Source organism: Streptopelia decaocto (assembly GCF_964273445.1).
Source record: "Streptopelia decaocto genome assembly, chromosome: 9".
Taxonomy (NCBI): Eukaryota; Metazoa; Chordata; class Aves; order Columbiformes; family Columbidae; genus Streptopelia; species Streptopelia decaocto.
Genome location: NC_138664.1, coordinates 2,888,239 through 2,913,781, shown reverse-complemented (window position 1 = coordinate 2,913,781; position 25,543 = coordinate 2,888,239). Strand labels below are relative to the sequence as shown.

The 25,543-nt window shown below is 38.3% G+C and overlaps 1 protein-coding gene across 3 annotated transcripts in view; it reads right to left on the bottom strand.

Annotated features, from left to right (window-relative positions):
- Positions 1-25,543, bottom strand: part of TRPM7 (transient receptor potential cation channel subfamily M member 7) — a 53,808-nt gene that overhangs the window by 4,687 nt on the left and 23,578 nt on the right. The window contains exons 5-34 of one of the 3 annotated variants that reach the window (XM_082060780.1): positions 24,830-25,043; positions 24,157-24,281; positions 23,432-23,603; positions 22,478-22,652; positions 21,135-21,258; positions 20,403-20,475; positions 20,022-20,122; positions 19,005-19,139; positions 18,451-18,504; positions 17,765-17,905; positions 17,085-17,219; positions 16,663-16,943; positions 15,964-16,192; positions 14,595-14,750; positions 14,310-14,453; positions 13,524-13,652; positions 12,585-12,869; positions 11,312-11,486; positions 10,162-10,294; positions 9,433-9,617; positions 7,768-7,900; positions 6,155-7,293; positions 4,428-4,504; positions 3,472-3,531; positions 2,368-2,449; positions 1,915-1,985; positions 1,608-1,645; positions 883-908; positions 498-548; positions 344-409 (exon numbers count right to left, since the gene is read on the bottom strand). In XM_082060780.1, coding sequence (XP_081916906.1) covers positions 344-409; positions 498-548; positions 883-908; positions 1,608-1,645; positions 1,915-1,985; positions 2,368-2,449; positions 3,472-3,531; positions 4,428-4,504; positions 6,155-7,293; positions 7,768-7,900; positions 9,433-9,617; positions 10,162-10,294; positions 11,312-11,486; positions 12,585-12,869; positions 13,524-13,652; positions 14,310-14,453; positions 14,595-14,750; positions 15,964-16,192; positions 16,663-16,943; positions 17,085-17,219; positions 17,765-17,905; positions 18,451-18,504; positions 19,005-19,139; positions 20,022-20,122; positions 20,403-20,475; positions 21,135-21,258; positions 22,478-22,652; positions 23,432-23,603; positions 24,157-24,281; positions 24,830-25,043 — 4,909 coding nt within the window. The remainder of the gene's footprint in view (positions 1-343; positions 410-497; positions 549-882; positions 909-1,607; positions 1,646-1,914; positions 1,986-2,367; positions 2,450-3,471; positions 3,532-4,427; positions 4,505-6,154; positions 7,294-7,767; positions 7,901-9,432; positions 9,618-10,161; positions 10,295-11,311; positions 11,487-12,584; positions 12,870-13,523; positions 13,653-14,309; positions 14,454-14,594; positions 14,751-15,963; positions 16,193-16,662; positions 16,944-17,084; positions 17,220-17,764; positions 17,906-18,450; positions 18,505-19,004; positions 19,140-20,021; positions 20,123-20,402; positions 20,476-21,134; positions 21,259-22,477; positions 22,653-23,431; positions 23,604-24,156; positions 24,282-24,829; positions 25,044-25,543) is intronic. The other 2 variants (XM_082060781.1, XM_082060782.1) reach the window with 2 other exon arrangements.

Here is a 25,543-nt window from a genome sequence, read left to right as displayed (position 1 = left end):
CACTTTATATGAGTTAAAACAACTTAAACAAATCCTTTCAGAATAGTTTGTTATAAAAACTACCAGTACAATACTATCATCGCTGCATCACTATCTCTGAGGACAACCGCAGTTAAATCCAGATTTCATAAATAAGCGACCTGACCTAGAAAAGGTGTTTCACTCAGATTTTAAAGCCTTGCAAGACAGACACTGGACAACTATTAGTTCACTAAAAAAAAAGCTCCCTGCAAAAGCAAGTGTGAAATTTGGCTTGATAATTCTACATCAGAATGAACCCGTACGGGGTTCCCTTTTGTTTTCTTCCCCAAAGTGAAGCAGCAACAAGCGGCACAATTCTTACCTCTCGGAGGCACAGGAGTGAACGGAATGCTCTGTGATAATCTCATCAAGTTATTTCTTTCTACAGCTACAAGAAAATTACAGCATTCATTAAAATTTAATCATCTAATAAGTGTCATTAAAAATATGACCATTAGTTCTTAGGAGGGACTGACCTGAGTAATAATAATTGATATCCATGATAGGCTTGAAAGGAGAAGCAATACCTAAAAGAGATTAAAAAAATAAAGGAAAAAAACCCACAAAAGATACCGCCTGCTATCTCTATTGCGAATTAGAATTATCACAGGTGAAAGAACACATGCCAGGTAACTAGAGTTTGAAAAAGATCTGCTGTGCAGAAAATTGGGTATCGTGCTTATCTCTTCAGTACATAACAAAAAAGTAGTGCTCAATGGTAGGCTATTTATTAAAAAAAAGACACTACTACATGCCCGTTAAGTTCCATATTATCAGTAGTTAAATATATTTCCATGCAATACCCAAACTGTTGCCTTTATGGAAAAACTTCCAGCTTGTTTCTAGCAGGAGCGAGCTTACCGTTCAATGCATCTTCTTCAGACGGCCTGTGAAACGCCACAAAACCAACAGTCATTGTTTCTTAAAACAGTTATTCTGCATTCACTGATTTTGATACATCATCTCGGGTCACCTTGATAACCCCACAGTACTGCTTTAATCCCAGTTTTCAAGGGCAGTACAGGTTTCTTAATTACAAAACAGTAATGGAAGGCTGTTAAGTAATCTCATGTTTTTAGATCTATACTTTAAATACCACCAAGTCACGCACCGCATTATGTAAAGTTTGCATCACAAGAGCTCGTTCCCACAGAGGTGCTTTAATTAAAACTTGTTCACAACATCTTACCCTCCTGTTATCAGATTAATAAGGTAATGGCTTTAACAGTTAACTCAGGGGATAATTGTTAACAAGAGCAATGTCTGCACAGTTTCACAGAGGGTTCACGGTATGAAAGGCTGGGTAAGGACCTTTACCAGGAAGGCAGCTCCTCAATAAGTGTCAACACAGTCATTTTCATTTCAGGGCATGTTTTGCCCTCTGACACGTGGCCCCATTAATCTAAATAGAACTTGTCAACGCATTCCAGTGAACACATTCAGTTATTTATTAGAAAAAAGCCTTAAACCTTGTTTTTTCATTAAACGTAACTGAATACCACTTTGGCCACAGACAACAAGCAAAAATAAAAAGAAATCAAAACACAGAGTAATAAAATTACTCCATTAGTAGAAAGCTTACTTACATTTGACTGCTATTTGAAGGTCTACCTTGTAACCAATCCTTTAAAACAAAGGAGAGGTGGTTTCAGTTTTGTGAGGAAAACAGCGTAGTTAATTGGAGGTGGGGTGGTAAACGTGCTGTAAGACCTTGCAGTACAGACTGTTTACTGGAAACACTTCACCAGGTTGTACTGAACTGCAGTTGAATGGAAACACTCGGGAATGGTAACTACAGTTAACAGGTAAGGGTATATTATTCACACAACCTGTTTCTTCTATTTGTTCAGTTTCTAGTTCAGCTTAACAACAACGAGAAAGGACGATACAAACCGTCAGCAACGCTGCTGTAGAGTCTACTTGCTGAGCGTCTTCAGTGGATGCTCTTCTACTCTTGCTGTACGCTGCAAACAAAAGAGATTCCTAACTGGACAACGAATGGCACGTGTCATTGTTTCTCACCTATTTCCTAATAGAGTGAGCAACCAGACAGCTTAATGGAGCTCTCATTAAAAAGAACCTGATCCACAACTATCTGATCTGTACAAGTTTCCAGCACAGTCCTAACCAGACCCCTTTGTGACTCTGGCCATCTGTGACAAATACAGGCTAACAGAATTAAGCTGGCACAACTAGAAGAGACATGATGAGATACAGGAGCAGATTCAAGTAGCACCAGTCATGAAAATATTTAAAGATGCTTTAATTTTATGTGTTTCCTTTGTATCTTCTAAGTATATGCATTCTCAACACAATTTGGAGATAAAATTAGGTCAACACACTTACGTTGTTCTGAATGGACTCCCAGAGGGTCAGTAAACCCACCGCAAGAACTAGATTGTCTTAGACCACAGTCAGTTTGAAGACCCTACAAAAAAAAGCCCAACACATATCATTAGCCAGCATGATCGCTGTTTTCAATGGCAACTCTTACAGCACACAATCTGCCCAAAACAAACAAAACCACTCTGGGTGTACCTAAAAATACCTTGTTGCACAAGAACGTACAGGTTGAGCGCATAATTGAGTTAAAATTCTCTTCCCAGTAACCACCAGCTCTAATATTTTCAGGTGCACGTTAAGACTACTGACCCGTACTGAGAGTTCTCTTAAAGAGAGCGTTACAATAGGGTACAATTACAGAAACGTATGTTACACTGGGTCTCTACAAGCACCAAGTTCCACTATCCTGTCGTGCCTTTGTTAACAATCCATTCTCACTTAAGAATGTGGCTCTGGCAGAAACAAGAGTTCAATTTGAACCCACTGAAAACTGGAACAAAATCTATAAGTCTTGCCACATAAAAACCTACAGTTTACAAATAGTATTTCCTCAGAGATGTATTCCTCAGTAATAATTATGTGCTTTCTGAATATCTGCTGTGGTGGTCATGTTCTAACAACAAAATATTTCTTTTGCAAACGTGGAGAAAGGCGGTTTCAGCACAAACTAGACCCACATGTAGAGTGGCACGGGGCTGGAATATGTGTCACAGCCAGCATGTTAACTCCAATGGTTACCTGAATAAAACTGAAAAATTCAAGATTTTGAAAAATAAATACTAGAACTTGAAATGCTATGCCCTGCATGAAAGCTAAGAATGAAAACAGTCCCACCAGTTAAGATGGGGTGACTCTATTACTAAGTGTCTAAGAACAGTGGTACTGTCTGGAAATGCTACTGGAGTTTGCATCCCTATAGTAGCAAACGCTGGAACTATGTCAAGGAGACATCCCGCTGTATCTGTACAGAGGTTCAACTGTAGAAGTTTGGGTTTGTTTTTAAAATGATGACAAGGGTTTACTTACACATAATGATTCGACGTAAAGAACACATTCTGCATCTGGTGAAAATAATGTCTCAAATAAATGCAAATCTCCTTTACTTACTTGAAGTCTGGTTGTCTCTATACCCTCCAATATAGCTTTCTTGAAGTCTTCCTGTTGCTCCTATTAAAAAGGGAAAAACAAACAAGCAAACCAAAGGAAATTGTGAACACTGCCAAAAATAGACACACACACAAAAAGCTTTTTGGCCACGTTATACTTATCAGAAGGTCCAGAAGGGCAACTGAGCAGAACAGTGGCATTGCAACTGGCCATAATGCAATTCCCAAGTCAGATTCTCCCCCAAAAGAGGGGTAATTGTAAATAGTAACTTGTATTTACTAACTTATCTTAACAGCTGTGGTGAGAAAACAAACTCTTTTACAAATATTACAGCACATGGAAGACAGGTTTGGTACAGTCAATCACTTTCCATTTAGTTATTCTATTATTCTTTAAGAAAATTGAAATTATACATCATTTTAGAATATGACAAGTTTATTAGAAAAGCCTTTTCTTCTTGGAAGCATAATGAACAATTTCTGTCACTTTTTAACATCATATGCGCTGTCATCTTGTTCTATAAAACATCATGTGGATCACTGAACTCTTCCTAAATGCTGACCTTGAAATTTATGAGTGTCAAATATTTCATTAAACACTTATTACGGGATACATAATTTTATCTTAATTCACAGTTGTAGCCATCTCAGCTTTCATAACCTCAGTTCTTGATTAATATTTCATTAGTATGATATTACGAAGCAACAGCATTTGATGTGTAGCTATGTTTGCATGAGTCTTCACCAGGCTTTTGGTTTGGGTTTTTTTGTTTGTTTTGTGTGTTTGGTTGGTCTTTTTGAAATTGTAAAACAGACACAGAGCCCTTCCAGGCTGCGTTTTGCAACTTCTTTCATTATATTTGCTCTTTGACGTTTTCAAAACACATTATGCAGTTACAGCTTAAAAAAAGAAACCATCCCCATGAACACGTTTGACAGAAAGTCCTCCATGCTTACCTCAATATCAGCACTTCTTTCTTTCATTTTGCTTGCTGCCTCTTTAAAGCGCTGTAACTCCATGCTGTCTCTGTGACCTTCGACACAGTGAATTGAAAGAGAGTATTTAAAATCAAAGGCATCCTCCAGCGTTCTGTCCATGCCAATAATTTGCATCACCACAGCAAAGGGTTGCAAACCATCTAAGCTCTGTGTGCCTATTTGCACTACAGAAGACTTTCCAAACACACTAAAGCAAAAATCAGAGTAACAAAATATTAATACGAAACTATTGCTTTTCCCACATTAGAGGCGTGGATCGCCGCAATTTAAAAAGTAAAACTAACATTTTAGAATTTTATTCAAGCATATGCTTCTCACATGAAAGCACCAGGGCTGTCCAAATTAGAGTGTTTTTATGTAGGTACGACAAATGAAGGAAAAGCAGACAGTTTTCCTGAAGTAGCTTTTACAATATACCCTTCATCCTCCCAGCTGCAAGAAATACTTGTCGGAATTTTACCAAGCACGTGGCTTTATAATGAATTAAAGCCTGCTTGGATTCACAATGGAAAGCTGCACTGTGCCCAAAGTTTTATAAAAATGTGGATGGTGAGAATGAAGAGTATGTTCTAAATGCTCGAGATGTTAGAGGACCGCACACTAAAAATTTGGCTACGGTAAAAGTACAGTTAGTATTCAAAGTTATTAGTGGTGAAGTACATTTAAAGATTAGATAAGAGTAATACAATCGCTCTCCATTATTTGTTTCATCTTGCTTTCTGAATTTAAAAAAACTGTTCTTTTAAAACATGAGTAAGTTATTAACAAATAGCTAGTGAGTGTACAAATGTGTAGATACTCTCCCTATGCATACACAGATCTAAAACTGCTAGCACATGTAGGTAACTTCTAACTCCAAGTTTCACAGCAGTAGAATAAAGTTCTCTCTAAAGATATAAGTTTTGCATTCTCAACAAACCTTTGGAAAACACTGAGACATCCCTGAGCGACTATGGCAAGACAACAGCCCTGCAGGGGCTGACCATTCCAGATTGGGATCTTCTGCTACACGCTAAGCGTACGTAAAGCGTTATCTACTTCACAGAAACCAGTTAGTAAACCCACACCTGTGTTTTGCAATGAATCTGCCACTGTTTTACGGTTCAAACATGTAGGTAACTAAGCATAAAAAGTGCGCCTTTTTACTGTTAAGCAGAATTTGTATTTAATAAAGGGACTTTGGAAGCTTCCAAAACAACTGCCAAAATCTACGTTAGCCCAGGCAACAGTGGAAGATCCCGGTCACAACAGTGTTTAGAAATATAGTATAGGAGGATCCCTCAGCTTGACACAGATACCACGAAGATATTTGTCCAGGATTCCATCAGTCTTCTGTAATTACGTCAAGAAATAGACAATATTTTTAATTTGTGCAATGGGAAGGTAAGAGCTTTATAATGAGTCATTAAATGTCTACAAGGCCCATACCAAGTTGTAGAGCTGCTAATTGCACAAAACTGCTATTATTCTCAACAACTGGCTAATGTTTTCCACAAAAATATTGTCTATGTGACAGAATTATAAAGAAGTGGTAATTTAAGTAAAAAAAAAATTTAAAAAAAAATCAAGCAACACAGGGAAATTAGAGATGTTAAAAGCAAAAAAAAGCAGAGCAAAATAGTAGAATGAAGTCACCTGCAACCGGAATACACCCAAAATACTATACAATTCTTGATAAGTCAAACCTTGTGGCTTAGATTTGGTCCACAGTTTATGAAGCAGTCCCATAAGGATGTTAGAACATAAATCTTGGTTTTGCAGTTCCATTGCATGGACATGCTGACTTTTGGAAAGTTCATCTTTAAGATTCAATTTTCCATGTGAGCCACCACAGTTGACTGTTGATGTCAAGTCGCCAGTTGACAAAGAGAACTTCGTTTGGGGTTTGTTCTTCGATAAGTTGACAGAGGACTGCTGATCACATTTGTCAACTCTGCAGCTGTAGTTATCATTAGTGTCACTCTCATCATGAATAAAACCACAATTAATATATCCTCCATTTTCAACACAAGGTTGGGCGAAAGCAACGCAAGCAGAGCCAGAAGCGAGAGGATAAGAGCAGCTAATAACGACTTCAGGACATTCAGAATCTACTTTGTTATACTTACCCACAAATGCACCAAATTCTACATTATTATCTCCTTCTGTGGCCTTAGAGAAAACAGTCTCTTCGTGCTTTGCTGAAGAATCCAGCTGACTTTTGCAACAGGGCCGAGATGGAGTGCTAACAAAAAACTTAGCTGTTGGGGATGTGACATGTGGCATGCTGTTGGATGAATTGCCTAATTTTTTACTTTTATTAATGGATTTTGAGGTCTCTGCAGCCAGTATTCGTTGGCGAAGTTCTGGAGGGGAAACAGCATTTGAAAATAAGGCACTGCCTGAGGAACCTGCCTCTTGAAAGTTTATTTCTTCTCTTCGGGGAACTGAAGCCAACTCCTGACCAATCGTCTTCTGTTGGGCTTCTTTTTCATCGCGTATAGAAATGTTACAGAGCAAAGCGTTATTATTTTCAAGGCCTCCTTGCGGAAAAGAACCGAAGACGTTTCCAATGCTGTGCTTTTTCCACACGGAAGATCTGAGAGAGCCATCCTCAATGAGGTTTTGTGCCAAATGCTTTGAAATGCTCAGTTCCCGGGTGATTTCGTTATGAACCTTGCTGGCTTCGGAAGCTTTCTGCGCCGTCAGTGTTTTCAGAGTATCCACAGTGAGAGCTGAGAGGTCCTGCAGGTGGCCAATCTGTGAATCTAAAGACTGTAATGACCGTTTGATGTAGTTGACGCGATCACCAACTTCCTTTATCTGAATGCACATTTGTTCCACCCTAAGAAAAATCAGATTATGAAGTAGTTATGAAAGGTATTTTTCTCAATAAGTAAAAGAAACATCTTTGAAACCCTTTCTGCCAATTTAATAAGGAAAAACCTCTAAAATTTCAAGATGGTATATATACACCGTAGTGCTGGACTGTTTTGTAATACAACATTTGAACATACTTCTGAATCACAGAATTAACATACATATCAATAGAGGGCCTTGCAGCATTTATCAAATTTATCAAGTTTATTAAAACATCACAAGAAACTAAATAATGCAATTGTTTCATCTTACAGAGTATTTCAGATCAGGAAGCATCAATGACATTAGTCGTTTCTGCATAGAAATGGGAAGACAATCTCAAGTTTGCTTAAATACTTATGTTCTTGAGCTGCATTTTATCCCTCTTAAAGCGCATTTTAAAAAATCTGCAAAAGTTCTAAGCTTCTCTCTCCATAAACTTTATTTGAAAATATTCTACCGTTCAAATGTGACTCGGATCCTCTCCTCACTTCCAGAATGAAATTTATCATCCTTTTCATTGAAATACATCTCAACACACAGCTCTTCAAAATCATGAAGTTTTTTTTGATCTTCTTCTGTCAGGAAGAGTTCTAAAGAGAGACGAAACCATTAATAAGATGCACACACAGTGAAGGAGAACAGGTGCTACAGTCACAACCTCACAAAGGCTGTTAGAAATAACAAACAGAAACAACACAAAACCCACACAGTGCCACCTAAGACCCCTCTTCTCTCCTTACTAGGTCAAAGATTTCTGCTAATATAAAAGTAATAATTCTGAAGGGATCAGCAAATTTGCTGATGACACCAAGTTGGGAGGGAGTGTGGACCTGCTGGAAGGCAGGAGCGCTCTGCAGAGGGATCTGGATAGACTGGAAAATGGGCCGATTCCAATGGGCTGAAGTTCAACAAGGGCAAGTGGCGGGTCCTGCGCTTTGGTCACAACAACCCCCTGCAGCGCTCCAGGCTGGGCACAGAGTGGCTGGAGAGCAGTCAGACAGAAAGGGACCTGGGGGAATAATGGACAGGAAGCTCAACATGAGCCATCAGTGTGCCCAGGTGGCCAAGAAGGCCAATGGTGTCCTATCCTGTATCCAAACCAGCATGGTCAGCAGGACAAAGGCAGTGATCCTTCCCCTGTGCTCTGCATTGGGGAGGCCACACCTGGAGTATTGTGGTCAGTTCTGGGCCCCTCAGGTCAGGAAAGACATTGAAGTGCTGGAGCGGGTCCAGAGAAGAGCAACAAGACTGGGGAAGGGACTTGAGCACAAGCCCTATGGGGAGAGGCTGAGGGAGCTGGGCTTGTTTAGTCTGGAGAAGAGGAGGCTTAGAGCTGAGCTCAGCACTCTCTAGAACTACCTGAAGGGCAGTTCTAGCCAGGTGGGGATTGGTCTCTTCTCCCAGGCATCAGCAATAGGACAAGGGGCCATGGGCTTCAACTCTGCCAGGGGAAATTGAGGCTGGATATTAGAAAGAAATTCTTTACAGAGAGAGTGGTCAGGCATTGGAATGGCTGCCCAGGGAGGTGCTGGACTCACCGACCCTGGAGGTTTTTAAACTGAGACTGGACATGGCACTTAGTGCCATGATCTAGTCAATGGACTGGAGTTGGACCAAGGGTTGGACTCGATGATCTCTGAGGTATTTTCCAACCCAGTCGACTCTGTGATTCTGTGTGCACAATATTATAACTCCTTATGCTCTCACCTCCAGTCCATTTTGTTTGAGGCAAAAGCTAGATTCCTTACCTGTGTTTTATCATCTATGGAAGACTTTTTTTAATTTTTAAATTCTCAACATGAACAGAAGTTTTCCAGAAAGAAGAAAAATTCTTCCCCCATTGACACTAACGGGAAATCTAATATTATTTTTGGTTTTTTTTTTTGTCACAAGTTTGTTTGACTGGAGATTTCTAAGGTTGTACATGATATCCTTTATAAAAACACTGGGACTTTGAACAGAATTAGAGTCTTATTCAACATTAAAGACACAGAAAATTAAGAGCTACTTGAACTTTCTTGAGAATATACATTATAACCAAGAACTCTGCACTTTTTCCGATAGTTTGCTTTTACCATATCAAAAAAGTCACTGCAAAGTTTTGGATAATAACTGTTCATACTTGGCCCATCTGAAGTCTTGTCTGTCTTTCTTCTTTTACATATACAACAGAACAGGGAAGCCATGTGGCTCAGAATAATAAGTGGTGGAGGCAGAACAGGTTTTTCATGGTAGGCCATAATGAAATGATACCGCTGATACTTCCACACAATGTTTGAAATTGCCTTGACTTGTAAATACACATTGCTGCAAGGGAACAGAAAAGCATTAACACCTCAGGATGGTTTTGGTTGTGGGTTTTGTTGTTCTTCTTTTTAAACACTTTGATAACAATCTTGAATTCTGCTGCTAGTTAAGAAAGAGACAAAAGCACAAGCTTGTCTTTTACGGTAAAATTATTTTAGGGGAAGTAGGAGACACATTCAAGAAAACACTGTGATCTAAAGCAAGGACAATTAAAAAAGTCTATCATCTGCTAACATCTTGGTACCTCTCCTCAGTAATAAATTGCACAGAGATGAAATTTCAAGTTTGTAAAAAATAAATACGTATATATATATATGTATATATATATTTTTTTCTAACTAAACTCAGATTTTTATATCAGACACTGTTAGTTCTACAGTCTGTGATTCTTCAGTGTTACTGAGCTGCTTAGAACCTGCAAATGCTTCCAGCAAATGGGATTGCTTTGAACTGGCATAAGTTCTTCTTATCTTGTCATCTTATTGTAGTGAAGTAGAAATTTATCAAAGGATTAGCAAAAATTAATTATTATCCTTATACTTACTTGAAAAATGCAATAAGGAGATTAACCATAATTATGTACTGTACAAAGAGGTAGACAGCTTGAAGAAATGGGGTCAACCATGTTCCTGGGCCACAGAGATGAGTAACTTTTTCATCAGAATTATTTGCACATACTGTGTTGGGAAAAAGGACACAGAGAAAACACATACAACTTTTAGAATTCCCAGCAGGTATACATAGGGAAAAAAACAAAAAACGATTGCTTATGATGACTGCAACGACCAACTGTCATGCACTGGTTCTGCGATTCAAAATGTCTCCGTGCATTTAGGAATATGGTAGAAAAATACAGGAGACAAAGTTTCTGGTTAATCATAGAATCATTTTGGTTGGAAAAGACTTAAGATTATAGAGTCCAACTGTAAACCTAGTACAACCAAGTCCACCACTAACCCATGTTCCTCAGCTCCGCATCTATACGTCTTTAAACCCCTCTAGGGATGGTGACTCCACCACTGCCATGGGCAGTCTGTTCCAACACCTGGCAACCCTTTCCATGAAGAAATTGTTCCTAATATCCAACCTAAACCTCCCTTGGCACAACTTGAGGTAGTTTCCTCTTGTCCTATCACTTGTTACTTGGGATAAGAGACTAACACTCTCCATATTACAACCTCCTTTTTGGCAGCTGTAGATAGTGATAAGGTCTCCCCTCAGCTCCTTCTCTCCAGGCTAAACAGCCCCAGCTCCCTCAGCTGCTCCTCATCACACTTGTGCTCCAGACCCGTCAGCAGCTTTGTTGTCCTGCTATTATACAGTATTTTTTTTCCTATTATTATACTGTGGCATAATTATATTATTGGATTTCAAAAAAGCATAATACACCACCACAGCCAAAATTCTGGCATAAGTGCTGTACGAGAAAATTCCAAAATGTGCTAGAAATAGCCTTGTGAGAAACTGTGATTACTTTTCCTTCTTAGCCATTCAAGCTTGGTAAAGGATAATGAAAAAGTCAAGTCAAGAAGTTACACAGCTGCAACCCCAAAAAAGAAGATAATCCAATAAACAGAATCAACATCAACAGTAGTGGGCATTTAATGTCATAAAATTACAATTTCTTAAGACCTTCAGAACATCTAATCAGAGTAAGTTTTCTCCTTACTTGCTTCAAAATGGCAGTGTCTTACCATCAATTTCATAGGCATACACTTCACCAAAAATCATCCAGTATGGATGAAACACAATATCTCTAGCAAGAGTCCAAGACGGTGCCTCATCAGGATACAGTATCGCCTTCCGGGGAACACCAAAACTAAGTAGTACAAGTGCCATGATCACCACAATGTAAAACATGTTGGCCACCTATTAACACAAGAAAGCCAGTTAACCCCCAATGCCATAATTATGATTTCGCAATTTAAATACTTTCACAGTGACAGTGTAGGATTGATGAATTCTATGTATTATATAAGGAAAAGAGTCTAGGACACTTATATTTCAGGGAGAAAATTTTGTTAAATAACAAGCCCTGTAAATATATATATATTTTTCCCCCTACCCATCCTTTTTTACAGCATATTTAGGACCCTCAGCCAAAGACAACTGTGAGTATTTTTGTAACTCAAATACCAATTATGTGGATGAGTATCAGCTGATAAATATTCTTTCCTGAATGCACTCAATCGGTGCACAGAACAAAGAGGCAGCTTTCCAAGGGCTGAAACACAGAACTTATGTCTCTTGCAAGAAATCAAAGTGAGAAATGAGCAACCTGAGGCACTCCTTTTTAAGCAATGACTGGGCTCAGCTTTGTAGGAACTATTTTATAGGGGGAAGGCAAACAAACACCACTTCCACCTTCATATATATAGTTTTCAAGTCTTAAAATACTTTTAGCATTTAGAAGAGCTCACTGATGATAAAGCTCAGTTGGTTATCTTTAAATTCAAACAATTTGAATCTTTTTTGTGTGAGAGAAGACAAGAACGGAGCCGCAATCTATTCCCAGTTTTCCACAGCACAAAATACAAAGGTGCTTTAGGAAACAAGTTAAAGTCTGGCACTAGAGACTGCAAAGGCAAGAAAACCAAGACTATAAATAACCCTCAGACCCAAAAGGGAAGCGATGCTAGGTGAATCGAGAAAAAGGCATAATCATATTCATTCAAATCTCTGACATCTAAGAACAAAACAGACCAGAGAATGACGATTTGCCAGCTTTTTACAGGTATGTCCCAGAGCAAGCTCCATAATAAAGGAAGCCTAATCTTTGCTTGTTATGAAACACAGAAGGTTATGTTCCAGCTAGCTAATTCTGCACATTGAGTTGTTGACATGTTACACCAGGTTAAGTAACATTTTTCTAAATAAAACTTTGAGAAAAGTTCTAAACAGATGCAGCAAGAAAAACGTATTTCAGCTGGGGGAAAAAAAAACAACAGTAAGAAAAGCAGTACTTACCATTTTCCCAATCATCATAACGTAAGGGCCAGCCTGCTGATTTACAGCTAGGAAATCCAGCAGTCGCACATACCAAAATATTATATTGAGACAGTATGTTATTCTTCCAGCAACAAAGACATAATTTTCTCTGTAAGTGTTTTCACCAAAATTCCCCTTTGCTCCAAATCTTAATGCAAACCCAATGAAGAAAGTGACAATGGCAACGGTGTCACTGATATTGAAGTAATCACTGAACCACACTTTAATCTTCTGATTAATCTTCCCAGCCTCTGACATAAAGATCTGCAATTAAAAAGAAAAAAGTCAGGTCCGCTCACATTTATTTGCACATGGACCAACACTGAAATATAGGAATCAGTAACATTTTTATACTTGTAGAAATAAGGCATCTATTCAAATGGATAACTGGTGCAGACTGAGGAATCAAACCCAGTGTCTACCTGCACCAGGGTGACAAGGACAAGGAGGACGTGTGCTTCCTTCTCTCAATAATCTATGAAGGAATTTTGGGCTCAGGGTATTTGATTGTTGAGGCAGTTACTGTTATAAAGATGAATCCTGCTCTCTGCCTGCTGGGCCTGAGGTAGCAGGTTAATGAACGTCCTATCTCTCTTTTAACAATTGTTACAGAACTTCTCCCAGTCTCTTGCTACCAGCACCGTTGTGGTTGTGACAGCTATCCCGTCTCCACAAAGCTTTTCTGTTGTGTCATCTCAGCTGTAGCATAGTGGTAGAATTTGATATTTGACTGGCACTAATGAATAAATGCACAATTCACTCCTCGGTAAAATAAGGTTGTTTCTTTCTAAGATAAAGGTATTACATTGTGTACTCTGATGCTTGAGGTTTCTTAGGTTCTCGTTTATGAACACTTTACACCAGATCATTTTAACTGACCCCAAAAACCCCTAAAATCCCAGATTATTACAGGCATACCTCACGAATTTTCTCAATTGCTGATGTGAAAATGTAAGCAATAACAATCCACTCTTGAACAGACGGTAATTCTTCCATTTTTACAAGAACCACAAACGTGTAGAGCATGAGGAATCCTAAGTATGCCAACTAAAAAAAAAAAAAAATTATACATATAATTACTAGTGCTCTTTATAGATGTGCGTGAAATCTTTTGATGTGGTGTACAATAAAAGCTTCAAGTAGAATTACAGTACTATATTCACCCCTTTAAGCAGGTAAGTTATTATTTATAAGGGGATACAAGCATTTTCTTATTAGAAGAGGAAAAACAGCTGTAATAAGCTATTCATCATTAGCAAAGCTTTGTTCTTATTAAAGCTATTTTTCCTTTAATACAAATTTTAGAGTCTCTTTTACACTAATTTAAGCAAAGCTGTGCATGAAAACTTCAGCTTAATAAATTATTTCAGAATTCCTGCTAGCAACTGATGAAATTAATTACTCAGGCCCAAATAAAAACGTTTCTGCTAATTATTCTTAGGTTTAAAAAAAGCAGTACTTCTCCAAGCCAACACCACAGACTTAAAAGAACCTTGACCCACAGTACCCTGCATGTGCATAAGCAGTTTCTCAAAATCAGGTAGTTCTCATTTCCAGCTTAGCAAGGTAAGGGGCTTTTTTGTTTGCTTTTTAAAAAGTGCTTAATACTTTGATTCAGGTCACAGAGCTCCATGTTGGGAAAAGAACCCCAAAATCTGCATTAGATCTCCAAATAAAATACACGTTAGACAAAAGAAAACTCACTGTATTAAACCAAAACTTGACAATCGGTGCATGATAAAATGCGTAAAACTTCTGTGTAATTGGAAGCCTTTTAGGTTTTGCTGGAGTCTCCATATCATGTTTTTCTAAATTACTGTCCAAGATCCTTACTTCTTTAAACACCTCCTGAAATGAAAGGACTGTTAATTTACATACAGAAACACACGCTTTGGACACTCATTTGATCTCTTGCTTTGATGTAAAAATGTAACTATCTATTTTAAGTTAGAAATACTGTTTTTAATATCTCCTCTTGTGCCACTTTACCATAGGTATTTCATCTGCTGCATTCTGGAAGTTGTTTTCACTGTCATCCATTGCCATTTGATGTGCATCTTGAGACTGAGGAATATGTGACATTTCAGCCTTGGTCTTATATTCCAACAGCAGTATAGCAGGAGGAAGTAAAATACTCAGTATCACCTGGAAAAGATGAAGACTTTGTGCAAACAGTTCACAGCTACGTCAAAGTATCAGAAATCACCAACACACAGAATATCCTCCAAAAAAAATACTAGACAAATTTTAGTTGCTTGTTATTGAGAGGAAAAAAGGTAGAAGCTCATTAGTTGTTATTATTTACATACACACTTAAAAGGCTAATATCACATATAAAGAGTGTTCTTTGACTTGAAGATAGAGCAAAGGGGAAGAATCAACAAATTCCAAACCCAAAAGCCACTAGAAAGAATGTACTCTAAGACTGACGATGCTGAGATTTTCTGTTTACAATCTGTTCTTTAGCCCACTTCCCAGAAACTGGAACTGTGTAATGTCAAGGTGTATTTTAAAACATCTGTGAGTTGAGGTTGTGCTTTGGTTGGTTTGAGTGTTTATTTTTTTGTTTGTTTGGTTTTGTTTACTTTGTTTTTTTCCCAATTTACGGTAGAAAAATGAGCTAAGGTGTGGATGAAGAGAATAAGCGAAAGCTGCTTATTGTCATTAGCCTGTTACAGAGTAAGCACGAAAGTGGTTAATCAGTTACCAAAGAGGATTTTAGTAGGTCACAAGTTAAATGATGCTTGTAGATATTTTGTAGGAAAGTTGTATTTCATTATATTCCTAACAACCCTTAAGTTTTGCACACCATCACAAAGAAAGAGGCAACTCCCATTTTGGTTCAATTGATCTATATCACAAAGGGCACCCCTGGAAAACCTATCCTTGATTTGTCTACCCTTGTTTCACTCCGTGCCCTGCTTTTGCTCAGTTTCTTCCTCCAAAATAGGATACAGACAAAGCTTTTCGACATTGTCTTATGTGCTACCTATAAAAATCTAAAATGCATGGAACTATTCTTACAATGGGTTTTCTGTTAACATTTTTACCACTATGTTTTTAGTAGTGGATTAGTATTCACATGATCTCTTTATACCTCTGATTGAAGGCTACTTGCCTGTTTTTTGCCTTCTCTATTTCTGTACCTTATTTGAAAAGACAATAGAGCGTCAAAAGAAGAGTTAACAATAAATAATTCCAGTTTTGATTATGTTACAGGAGACTGTTTTACAGGATTTATTAACACGAGCTATAGTTATGAAAGCGTTATACCAACAGCACTTAAACATGTTTTCCTTCCATTAAAACACAAATTCTGCTAATCCTTTTTACACCAACAAAGTGCAACAACGCTTACTTTGTACCAGGAATTCTTCCTCATGTTCAACCTTCCCATCCACATATCCGACAACAACATCTGTGTGCAGGTATGTGCTACAAACGGACGGAGCCTTGACGACACTGCCAGCTTCAGACAAGTTGAGTTGCTCCAGTTTTTAAGCTCATAGGTCAGTAATTTCATTGCCATAGTTTCATCTTGGCGGAAGGACTGTTCTAGCAGTTCAACTGCAAGTTGACCAAACTCACTAGAATGAAAAACCAACAAAAGAAAGTTTAGTATCTGTAGAAATGAACTTGAGTTTAGCCTGAATTTTCCTGTACAATCAAATTCCCAGCAGTACAACTTGAATAGACTATTACGTGGCCCTTGTGTACCGATGCACTGTATAGTAACTTGTAACTACAACATGTGAATCCGTGACTTTTTAATAAAAATACATGCAGGCTACAAACAGCTGTTAAAACACAGTGAAATCACATGGAAGTGGCACATTCAGTATCATTTTAATTTAACTATAAAGCATGACTTGCAACAGCTCTCAAGAAAGAGCAATATCTAATATAAAACTCTACTAGAGCATCACTTAATCCTTTTTGCAAAAAGGAATTGTCTCCAAGTGTGCTAATAGAACAGTTTGGTGTTTATTCATATATCGCTCACTACTTTTATTGCACATTTGAATAAAAGATCTTTAATAATATAAATGTAATTTACTTGGAATACTGTTTCAGTTCTTCTGAAGTATCATCAACAAGGTCACTTTGTTTTGCTTCGTACGCCATTGAACGATACACTTTGCAGGCAACCAAGGCTTTCGCCATGGACTCCTCCCCATGCTGCCAGAAGAAGAGGGCCATCTTCTGCCTCTTCATTAACACCGCCCAAAGCAACAGCTCGTTGAGCGGATACGCAAAACGCCTCGTTTCAGGATCATCTATGTCTACTATTTCATCTTTGGTTCTTTTCTTTTTTCCCTCTTCCGCACCAGTGTCAATCTTTAAAATAAAATCAGAAAGTTACATTTTAAATCTCAGTAAAACTGCTGCTACTCATACTTCAGTGACAGACTTCAACTGGGTTCGCCACTCTTAACTAGTTAAAATAAACCCCACTACGTTCCCTTCACACGTCTGTACCTTTGGTTTGTATGGCTGCGCTGTTTTGATGAAGTGATTATGGCGCATTTTTTCCTTCTTGTCTGCCCTGTTCCCAAAGGACTCATGGCTTTTACACATCTGAGGAGTAGTATTTGAAGGATTTCGCCCAGATCGCTGTAACAAGAAAAAGGGGAGGGGGTTTGGTTTGGTTTCTTTATTCTTACCTACTATGCATTATAAAATAATCTGTTTATAGCTTGATACTTAGTTGAGTTACTTTGCTACTTAAACAGTGATGAACTTATACAGCAACCAGAATTTTCACTGGATATTTAACAAGTATCTTGTTTGGTTTGGGTATTTAAGAAGTCACAAAGTAGGCTGTTCCACTTGTTGCTTTACAAGAAAGCAGCTAAGACATCTGCATCTCAAGCCCTGGTGAATCTGCATGCTTAGTGCCCATTCTTTCTCTATGAGTAGGAAAAGAGGGAGTAACAGAGAAGGAATTTAGATGTGCTAGAATATCAAGCAAGAGAACAAAACCTTTGGTTTGTTCTCAACCACAAAACAGTGACCAGCTGCCTTACTATTGCCTTTAAAAGAGCCAGCCAATTGACAAGAAGAACAAAACAATATGGATGCAGTTTTCCTCTGAAATACACAGCTTTTTAATTGAGAACCTATGAATCAGCCTGTCCCGTTATCCAACTGCCACATACCCGATTGTTCCCGCTGAGGCTGTTGTATATCGCTCTAAAGCGTTTTCTTGTATAGGTGCATCTATAAGTTCCTCCCATCAGATATTCAATAACCAGCCCCACATCAATCAGGTTGATTTTATATCCCGGTGGAAGATTTCCCTAGAAATAAATAACAGTATTTTTAGTTTTTCAAACTATAATCTTAAACTTGCTTACAGTGTTCCTGCATGTGACATCACAGCTCTTCATAAAAAACAAGTTAAAACTTTCATGATTTAAAAAAATCATGAAACTACACGGCTCAGTATTTTATCAGTTTCAAAATAGACAAGGTTATAGCTTCTTTTCTGTATCGTCTTCCCTAGCAGGGTAGATGTTCATTCTGTGAGGGAGGGTATGGACTGGTTTTTGTCGATTGTTTTAACAGCCAAATTGCTCTTAGCTGGGAGTATCCGCTTTCAATCCCCCCAAAAAGCAAATCAATCACAAGTAAGATGAAAAAGGCAACACTCATCAGGTTTAACATCTTTGTGGCAGCAGAGCACTGAGCATACAACAGCAAGTATTGACACCAACTGAATGACTGCAGAAGTAGCTTACTGATTACAATAAAACTTAATAAACCTAAGATTAAATTGTCAGTCACACACAAGAAATCAAAGAACTAACACTGCTATTGACAGAGTTTTACATTTACGGCATACCTGTTTGACATCCCGAACGAGATGAAAGAGCGTTGGGTTAGTTGGACCTTGTTTCTTTATAAGAAAGAGAGGGGAAAGTAAAAATCAACACCTACAGCAACAACGTTTTTCTAAGCAATATTTATAACTATGCAGGTTCACAAAATAAACTGGTTTTACAACTATTAATACAATATTAACTGCCATAGAATTCTATCTTATGAAGGCTAACAATAGTATCTATAGACCTCATATTTTGTGCACAAGTTTAACCCATCTGACTTGTTCTCTTCCCCACTGTGGTTTACACATCTCACATGTTCCACAAGGCTGCAATTTTCCATTTAGTATCTACCCCCAGCATCAGACAAAGATGAACGTCCTGCTTGACAAACTATTTCTGGCGTAATTTCTGAGGAGCCGGAAGGCAGCTGTGGCACTAGAAAGCAGCCAGACAGCACACACCTCTCAACAAGAACCCCTCTATTGACACCCCCCACATGGCTGCATGTGACCTGGTATACAACTCTCAAAAGCTGTTCTAAAAGTAGCTTAAAAAGCAGTCATTCACTTACTGTGTTATAAAGTTCTTCCAGTCTGGGAATCGTAAGGAATTTGTGCATGCTTACTCCGTTTTCAATCAGAAGTTTCACAAATGCAACTCTGTCCATCACGAGGGCATCTAACATGGCCTGTTCCAGAGAGCCAACCTACAACAGAGAAGTAACAAGGTAGAGCCTGGAGAGAACCAGTAAAATGGGTCATCACCAAAGTCAGTGTACTTAGGTTACATAGCAACCTCATTTATTTACAGGGCTGGGGAAACCTTATATGCCTACAAAGATATCACCCTTGGGTCAGAAAATCCCCTGAATTACACACAATTACAGGATGAGAGAATATTCTTAATACACTTCATCAGCGAGTCTTAAACTCATCTGTAGGTATCTCCAGCTGACACAGTACACGGGACTAAGGAGACATTGGGTTTGGCATAGTTAAACTGTTCTCATAGGTTGATATTGGATGAAACAAAGACATCAAACATTTAAAGCACAATTTGCTTCAAAGATAAATGCTCAGAAGTATCATTGCTATCAACGTAGTTATATAGGATTGTGGTTTATTTTTACAGAAATACAGGGAAATGGCAAGATCCACAATGTCATTATCAAACCAATTTGCAGACTACAAGAAACAGACATTTTGTCCTCCCCCTCAAAAGACACTGCAGTGCTGCCAACAGTAGTTAATATGTGTATTTTACTCGATGCTGCTTGAGATCTTCCTCTGACCGTGCAACTGTAAGGAAGAAAGAGCATCTGACTAACAGGAATTCAGCTTCCACCTTTTGCAATGTCTTTTCTCCCCTAGTTATTAAGAAGACTTAGCACATTTCTAAAATTCTTGGGCCATTTTCAACTACACAATAACAAAACAGCTGTAAGGCAGTACGCAAAAATTACTGTCCTCAGAAGAATTGTGTCAGTATTCTACAGTCTCTCTCTACAAAAGTGAAAAGATTCGTTCTTTACAGTAAACTGAGCTTCCCTCTGAAAATACCATGCTGCTTAATCCAGAGCGTTACATACCAGCCATTGTTGCCCATAAACAAACACATGATTTTTGGCTATGTCAACTCTATCCCACGCAAGTGTAAGAACAAGCTGGTCAAACGCAGATGCATTCGTGCCTTAAGAAGCAAAAACAATGAAAAAAAACATTAAATCAATTTAAAGATAACATACATTCTTTCTTCCTAAAGAGGCCAAATCAAGGATTCCACTACAAAGTTATACAGTATATTTAATCATTTATGACACATTACGGTATTATACAATGAGAAAACATAGTAGATAATTATTTGCTAGAAAACGAAAGATTCCTACAGATTATAGTATTTTATATATAATCCATCATATAAACATTAAACAACAATAGCTGGAGATTCTAAACGCTCTTAAAAGTCTCACCTTTTAACAATGCTGTAAGAATTGCAACATCGATGTCCTGATGTTCATCTGACCCAATATGAAAAACTGTAATCTGTCCAAAACAGTAAAATAGGGAAAACCTCTTTTAAAGTTATTTTCAGGCAAAGGTGATTAGCTCCAGTCTTTATGTAAGGAATTGAAATATAGTAGAAAGTCACCTTATCTTCAAGGCAATTTAAGCCTATGCTTGATTTAAACTTACCTCTAGTGTGCACCCTGTATTGTTTTCCTAACTGGGTGCCACATAAGACAACCTTTTATGAGAAAACGCACAGCAGAAACCCTTTACGCTCTTCTGTCAATTTGAACTTATTTTCCCACTATGATTACAATACTCTATTTTCTATAAACATCACACAGTATTCTATTTACCCCTCTGGTCCAGTCTAAAGTATGAGATTAACCTGCCAGCAAAAATGTTCAGCCAAATATGACAATTTTAAATCTTAGAACAGCACAATATGACATCCAAATGAGACACCAGTACCTGAATTCAGGCTAAATATAAAGTTCGATAAAGTGCTTTTTCTTTAAGCATGCAGTACTAATAGACCTTTGTTAGTACACTCATAATTCAAAGACAAAAAAAAGCCTAACTGTCCAGAAAAGATTTTTTAATGTCTCTTGACCATACAGAACATTGAGATACAATATTAGATCCACAAATGCACACAGCTTGAATAAAATAATTGTATGGCAAGATCTACTTACAAGTTCTTTTTTTTTCATGCATTCCAACAGTGTCTGAAACAAATGAACTGCTTCACTTTGACCAAAGTTAAACGTCTTTTTGATGGTTGAAATGATTTCAGGTTCAGCACCCTCAGGAACATTCCTGAGATCGAAACAAACAGGAAAACACACTGTTATACATGAACAGTAGGAACTGCAATGCATGTAATTAGTTTCAACATGTCCATTCAAGGCCCTGCTATCTCCAAGCTTATTACTGTTTCAGTGGTACAATCTTGGGTAACCTTTAGAAAGAAGTATAGGTTGCTTAATCTATGACTTTCTGCTACTGCCCCAGTAACCCAGCTTCTCTCCCTTTCCTTCCCACAGCCAGTTCTGAGATACTCTGGGCTAAAAGATTTTGACACATAATACTAAGTACTCGCCCCTCTGAATAAGACCTGCTTCTGATCTGACTACGGACAGAGCTGTTTGTGTACAGCTACGTTAGATCCCTGCCCCCTGGTTCTGAGGCAGTCCCTGCAACAAGGACATAATATGTTTCAGGATTTATGCAAATCTGACAGCTAACTTGAAATCACTAAATACCATGGAGCCCAAGCGCATCCCTTTTATTGCTTGAAACTACACTTAAAACAGATATATGTTCTCTACACTAAACAGAAGTGCGTAAAAAGTTAACTACTCAGAAGAAAAAGCACAGAAACTCTTTCTGATCCCTTTTCACTGAAAGTTACTGCTATGCAACAGCTAACTGCACAAAAATATTTCCATTCAATGTAGTCAGGTGATATTTTTAAGCAGTTTAGTAACATACTATTCTCTGTTATTCTCGTATCTCTGGAAGTTCTGACCAGCTCTGACTTCTGTTGAGCAAAACTCTCTTGTGCACTCTTAAGAACAGTCAAATCACTTAAGTTGCTGTGGCTTAGTTAAAATTTGAAGTTGGAGCAGAAAGAGCATTTAAAGTGAGGGCTGGGTCCTCTAGTTACAATGGTGGAACAAAAGCACCTCATGTAACTGAAGCTGCACGTGAGATGTTTGCCCTACTTTAGGATATAGGTGTGCACACCTCTCCTGTCCTTTTTGTAAGTATCGCTAAAGCAAGCATGTGTTACAGCATTTAATGCAACCGGTACAGGGTATGTGGGAGGAACCTAGAACTAGAAAGGTCATCTCGGTCTTTAGCCAGGGCTATTATTGCAGCCAGCCTGCAAGGCTGCATCCCAGGCACAATTACACTCCACGCTTTTAGCCTTCGTCTTCCCACAGAAAAACGCTCTTGCACAAATTCATTAAGGAGTGGTCTCGAAACCCATCTATGCACGACTGATGGTTTGGTTAGCGCTGGTAGGACTTACCCTCCCTCCTCTGTTTGCTTGTGAACATACGCTAATATGTCTGCAGCTCTGCCCGTTCCCTCGCACACCACCACGGGCACGGGAGGACTCTCTTGGAGGAAGTCTAGGACTGTGAGTATGACGTTGGGGCCACCTTCAAACACAAGTGCCACCACGGGCACACCCTGGCCAATTCCTGCGAAGTAATAAAAAACAGACAATGTTTTAAGTGTACAGGGAATGCCAAGACTGATTTTATATATTTAATAAATCAAGCATGTCCCCTCTATTGAATAAATATTAAAACACTGCCTGCCAGACTTTTTGATTGTTGCTAATGGACAGTTCCAAGCACTCTTTATACTTTGGGCTGGGAAGAAGCTGGTAAATACAATGGAATACAGGCTACAAAACAGAAGAGATTCTTCACAGAAATATTCCTGAACTAATGCAGTAAAGTGAACATTTTTTCTTTAGGGAACTCTCCTTTGGAAACTCCCAGAGTTTCCAAAGACGTCAACACACATATAATTTGAACATAGTTACACAGAAACCCTCTGCCGACAGGGAGGATTGCAAAAGCATTCCTAGAAGAGAAAAAACCACGTGTTGCTCCATAATTGGGAAAACACTAAAAAAGTCATGGCTTCTTTGCACAAACACGGATGATGTTTTACAAACTCAGTTGCCCTGTTGTGAAACTGCAAGTGACCATGTCAAAACCATGAATCAATCAGACCAGTAAGGCCTGCAACGCACTAGTAACTCAAGTGACATAGATTTGATTTATCGAAGTACAATTGACAGCTTTATTCAAAAGAACCCTCCTCTCTGGTCCCAGAGAAATCCTAAATCTACCAGCGATATCTCGGGTTCAAGGCAGCAGCGGAAATCTGCAAAATAGTCATTCAGACTCGAAACATAAACAAAAGACTAACTTTTTTCACTCAGGCCTCAGCCATCAGAATTACTTACTTGCATGGATCCGTTGCAAATTAATCGTTTTTTCCAGTTCTCTCCGCAATTTAACTTCTGCTCCATACTTCCCAACTGTTCCATCATCCACCAGAATGAAATGCGAATGGAGGTTATTTAGGACATTTAGTTTACTTAACGGGTTTAACAGGGTTTGATATGGAGCAACCACCTAAGTGTAAGCACAGAACAATGTGTTTTACTTATGAAGATTCAAACTTGTTTCTGTGAAACTGAACTTGTCATCTAGGCACGCCTTGGGTCAGGATACATCAACAGCTGTATCTCTGAACTTTGTGCAAGAAGTAGATGATTTTGTCGCAAAAGAATAATGTTTTGAAGGATGACAGAGAAAAGATCCTTTGAAAAGGTGTCTTTGGGGAAAACTTGAGATTGCTCTGGCAAACAAAGATTCTGCATCAAAATTTTTCACCTTATCCTCTGTAAATGTGAATTCTCTGTAATACCATTTTTGTTATTTGATTCAGTAATATCAGTCAGGGGGAGAAAAAGGATTAAGTACCTAAGAAGCAGCTCCTCCTCTAGTGCATTTGCATTTTGCGACTTGTTTACACTAACAATCTTGCATAAGTCACAGATGTCAATGTACCTTCATATTAAAGCAAGTATTCCAATGATGCAAAGTAAGTGAAAGAACACACTTGAGCAGATTTGTCAAAAATAGTCAGGTAAATCATTATTTTAATTAGGTAATCTATCCTTACATCTCTTCCAACAAGGTCATTTCTGTTTTCAATCACTCCCCATGGAGCAATCCCAATAGTGCAAATCTTCCGAGATGATCTGGAAGCATGTTCTCGTAGAGCATCACCAACATGTTTTGCAACACCTGTTTGTGCACAAAAACATTTCAATGTATTGAATGTCACATCTTATTAAGAAATACAACTGTTTTATTAGTTAAATGTACCTTTAAAGATCTGGGAACTTACTTGACATAACATGAAAAGGAAAAGCACCATACTACATCTACTAGAAGGAAACGAAGTACTATGTATCAGTAATTCAACAAAATAAATATTAGCCTAGTAAGAACTAAAGAGTTTCCACTACATCTTTGTGTGTGTGTTTTAATCGCATTAAGTTTCTTCTCTTGCAGTTTCAAAAACAAGCAAGAACACCCCAACAACAACAAAAGGCAAAAAGCAAACAAAACAAGCCCCAAAAAAACAATCCCCCCATCTTTGTGTTGTTTCTCTTTGCAAGACGAAACAGCAGTCCACTTCCAACCACACCTGTTCAAAACGTATTAATTTCACTTTACCAAACTCACGCAAATTTACTTGGTTTTAAGGAAAAACTATGCATCCATGAAATCTTTTGGCTCTTATAAACCATAATCCAGTTAACTGCGCACATTCATCGGTACTTTTTTACCTGTGTTCACTCCTCCAGTTATAATCCAGGCTCCTGTTGTTACTGCAGCTTTAATAAGACCTTTGCCAAGCAACTGTTTGATGCGTGGGTGAAGTTCAAATTTCTGCATGCCCCCATGTACAGATATAACAAGCTTCGGCAACTCCATCTGCCATTCTTTAAGCATAAGTTGCAGAATAGCTTCAGGCTTGGTGTCATATGACAATCGCACATACTGTGAGCACAAGAAGAGTGTTAAAAGGTTCTTAAATCAGAATCAACGAGTAAAAAGAACCAGGAGGTACTTCAGGATATATTATCCTATTCCTGGCTATGGAAAATGTAATTCGCTTTCTCAAAACACAGCAGATGCAAGAAAACAACAAGGTTGCTTTATGTCCTCCTGAATTACGGATGAGACAGTTCGCAATTCTGAAAGCAAGTTTTGGAAAGGGAATTACAATGCAAAGATTATGTTATTCCATCCTACTGGCACAGCGACCTAGAAAAATGAGTCTTTATGATTCTATTGATGATCTGTGAATTAGATGAAATTCAGAAATGTTTATAAAAGTTCTGCCATCTACTGGGGAGAGGCTTGCACGTCTCCTATGGAAACTTTTACAGGAAGACAGTTGCTTGCTTTTCCTTCCCGATTCCTGGTAGGAAGGAAAGCTACATTCCTCAATAGAAAACTAGCACCTTTTTAACTTGCTGTGTTTAACAACATAAGAT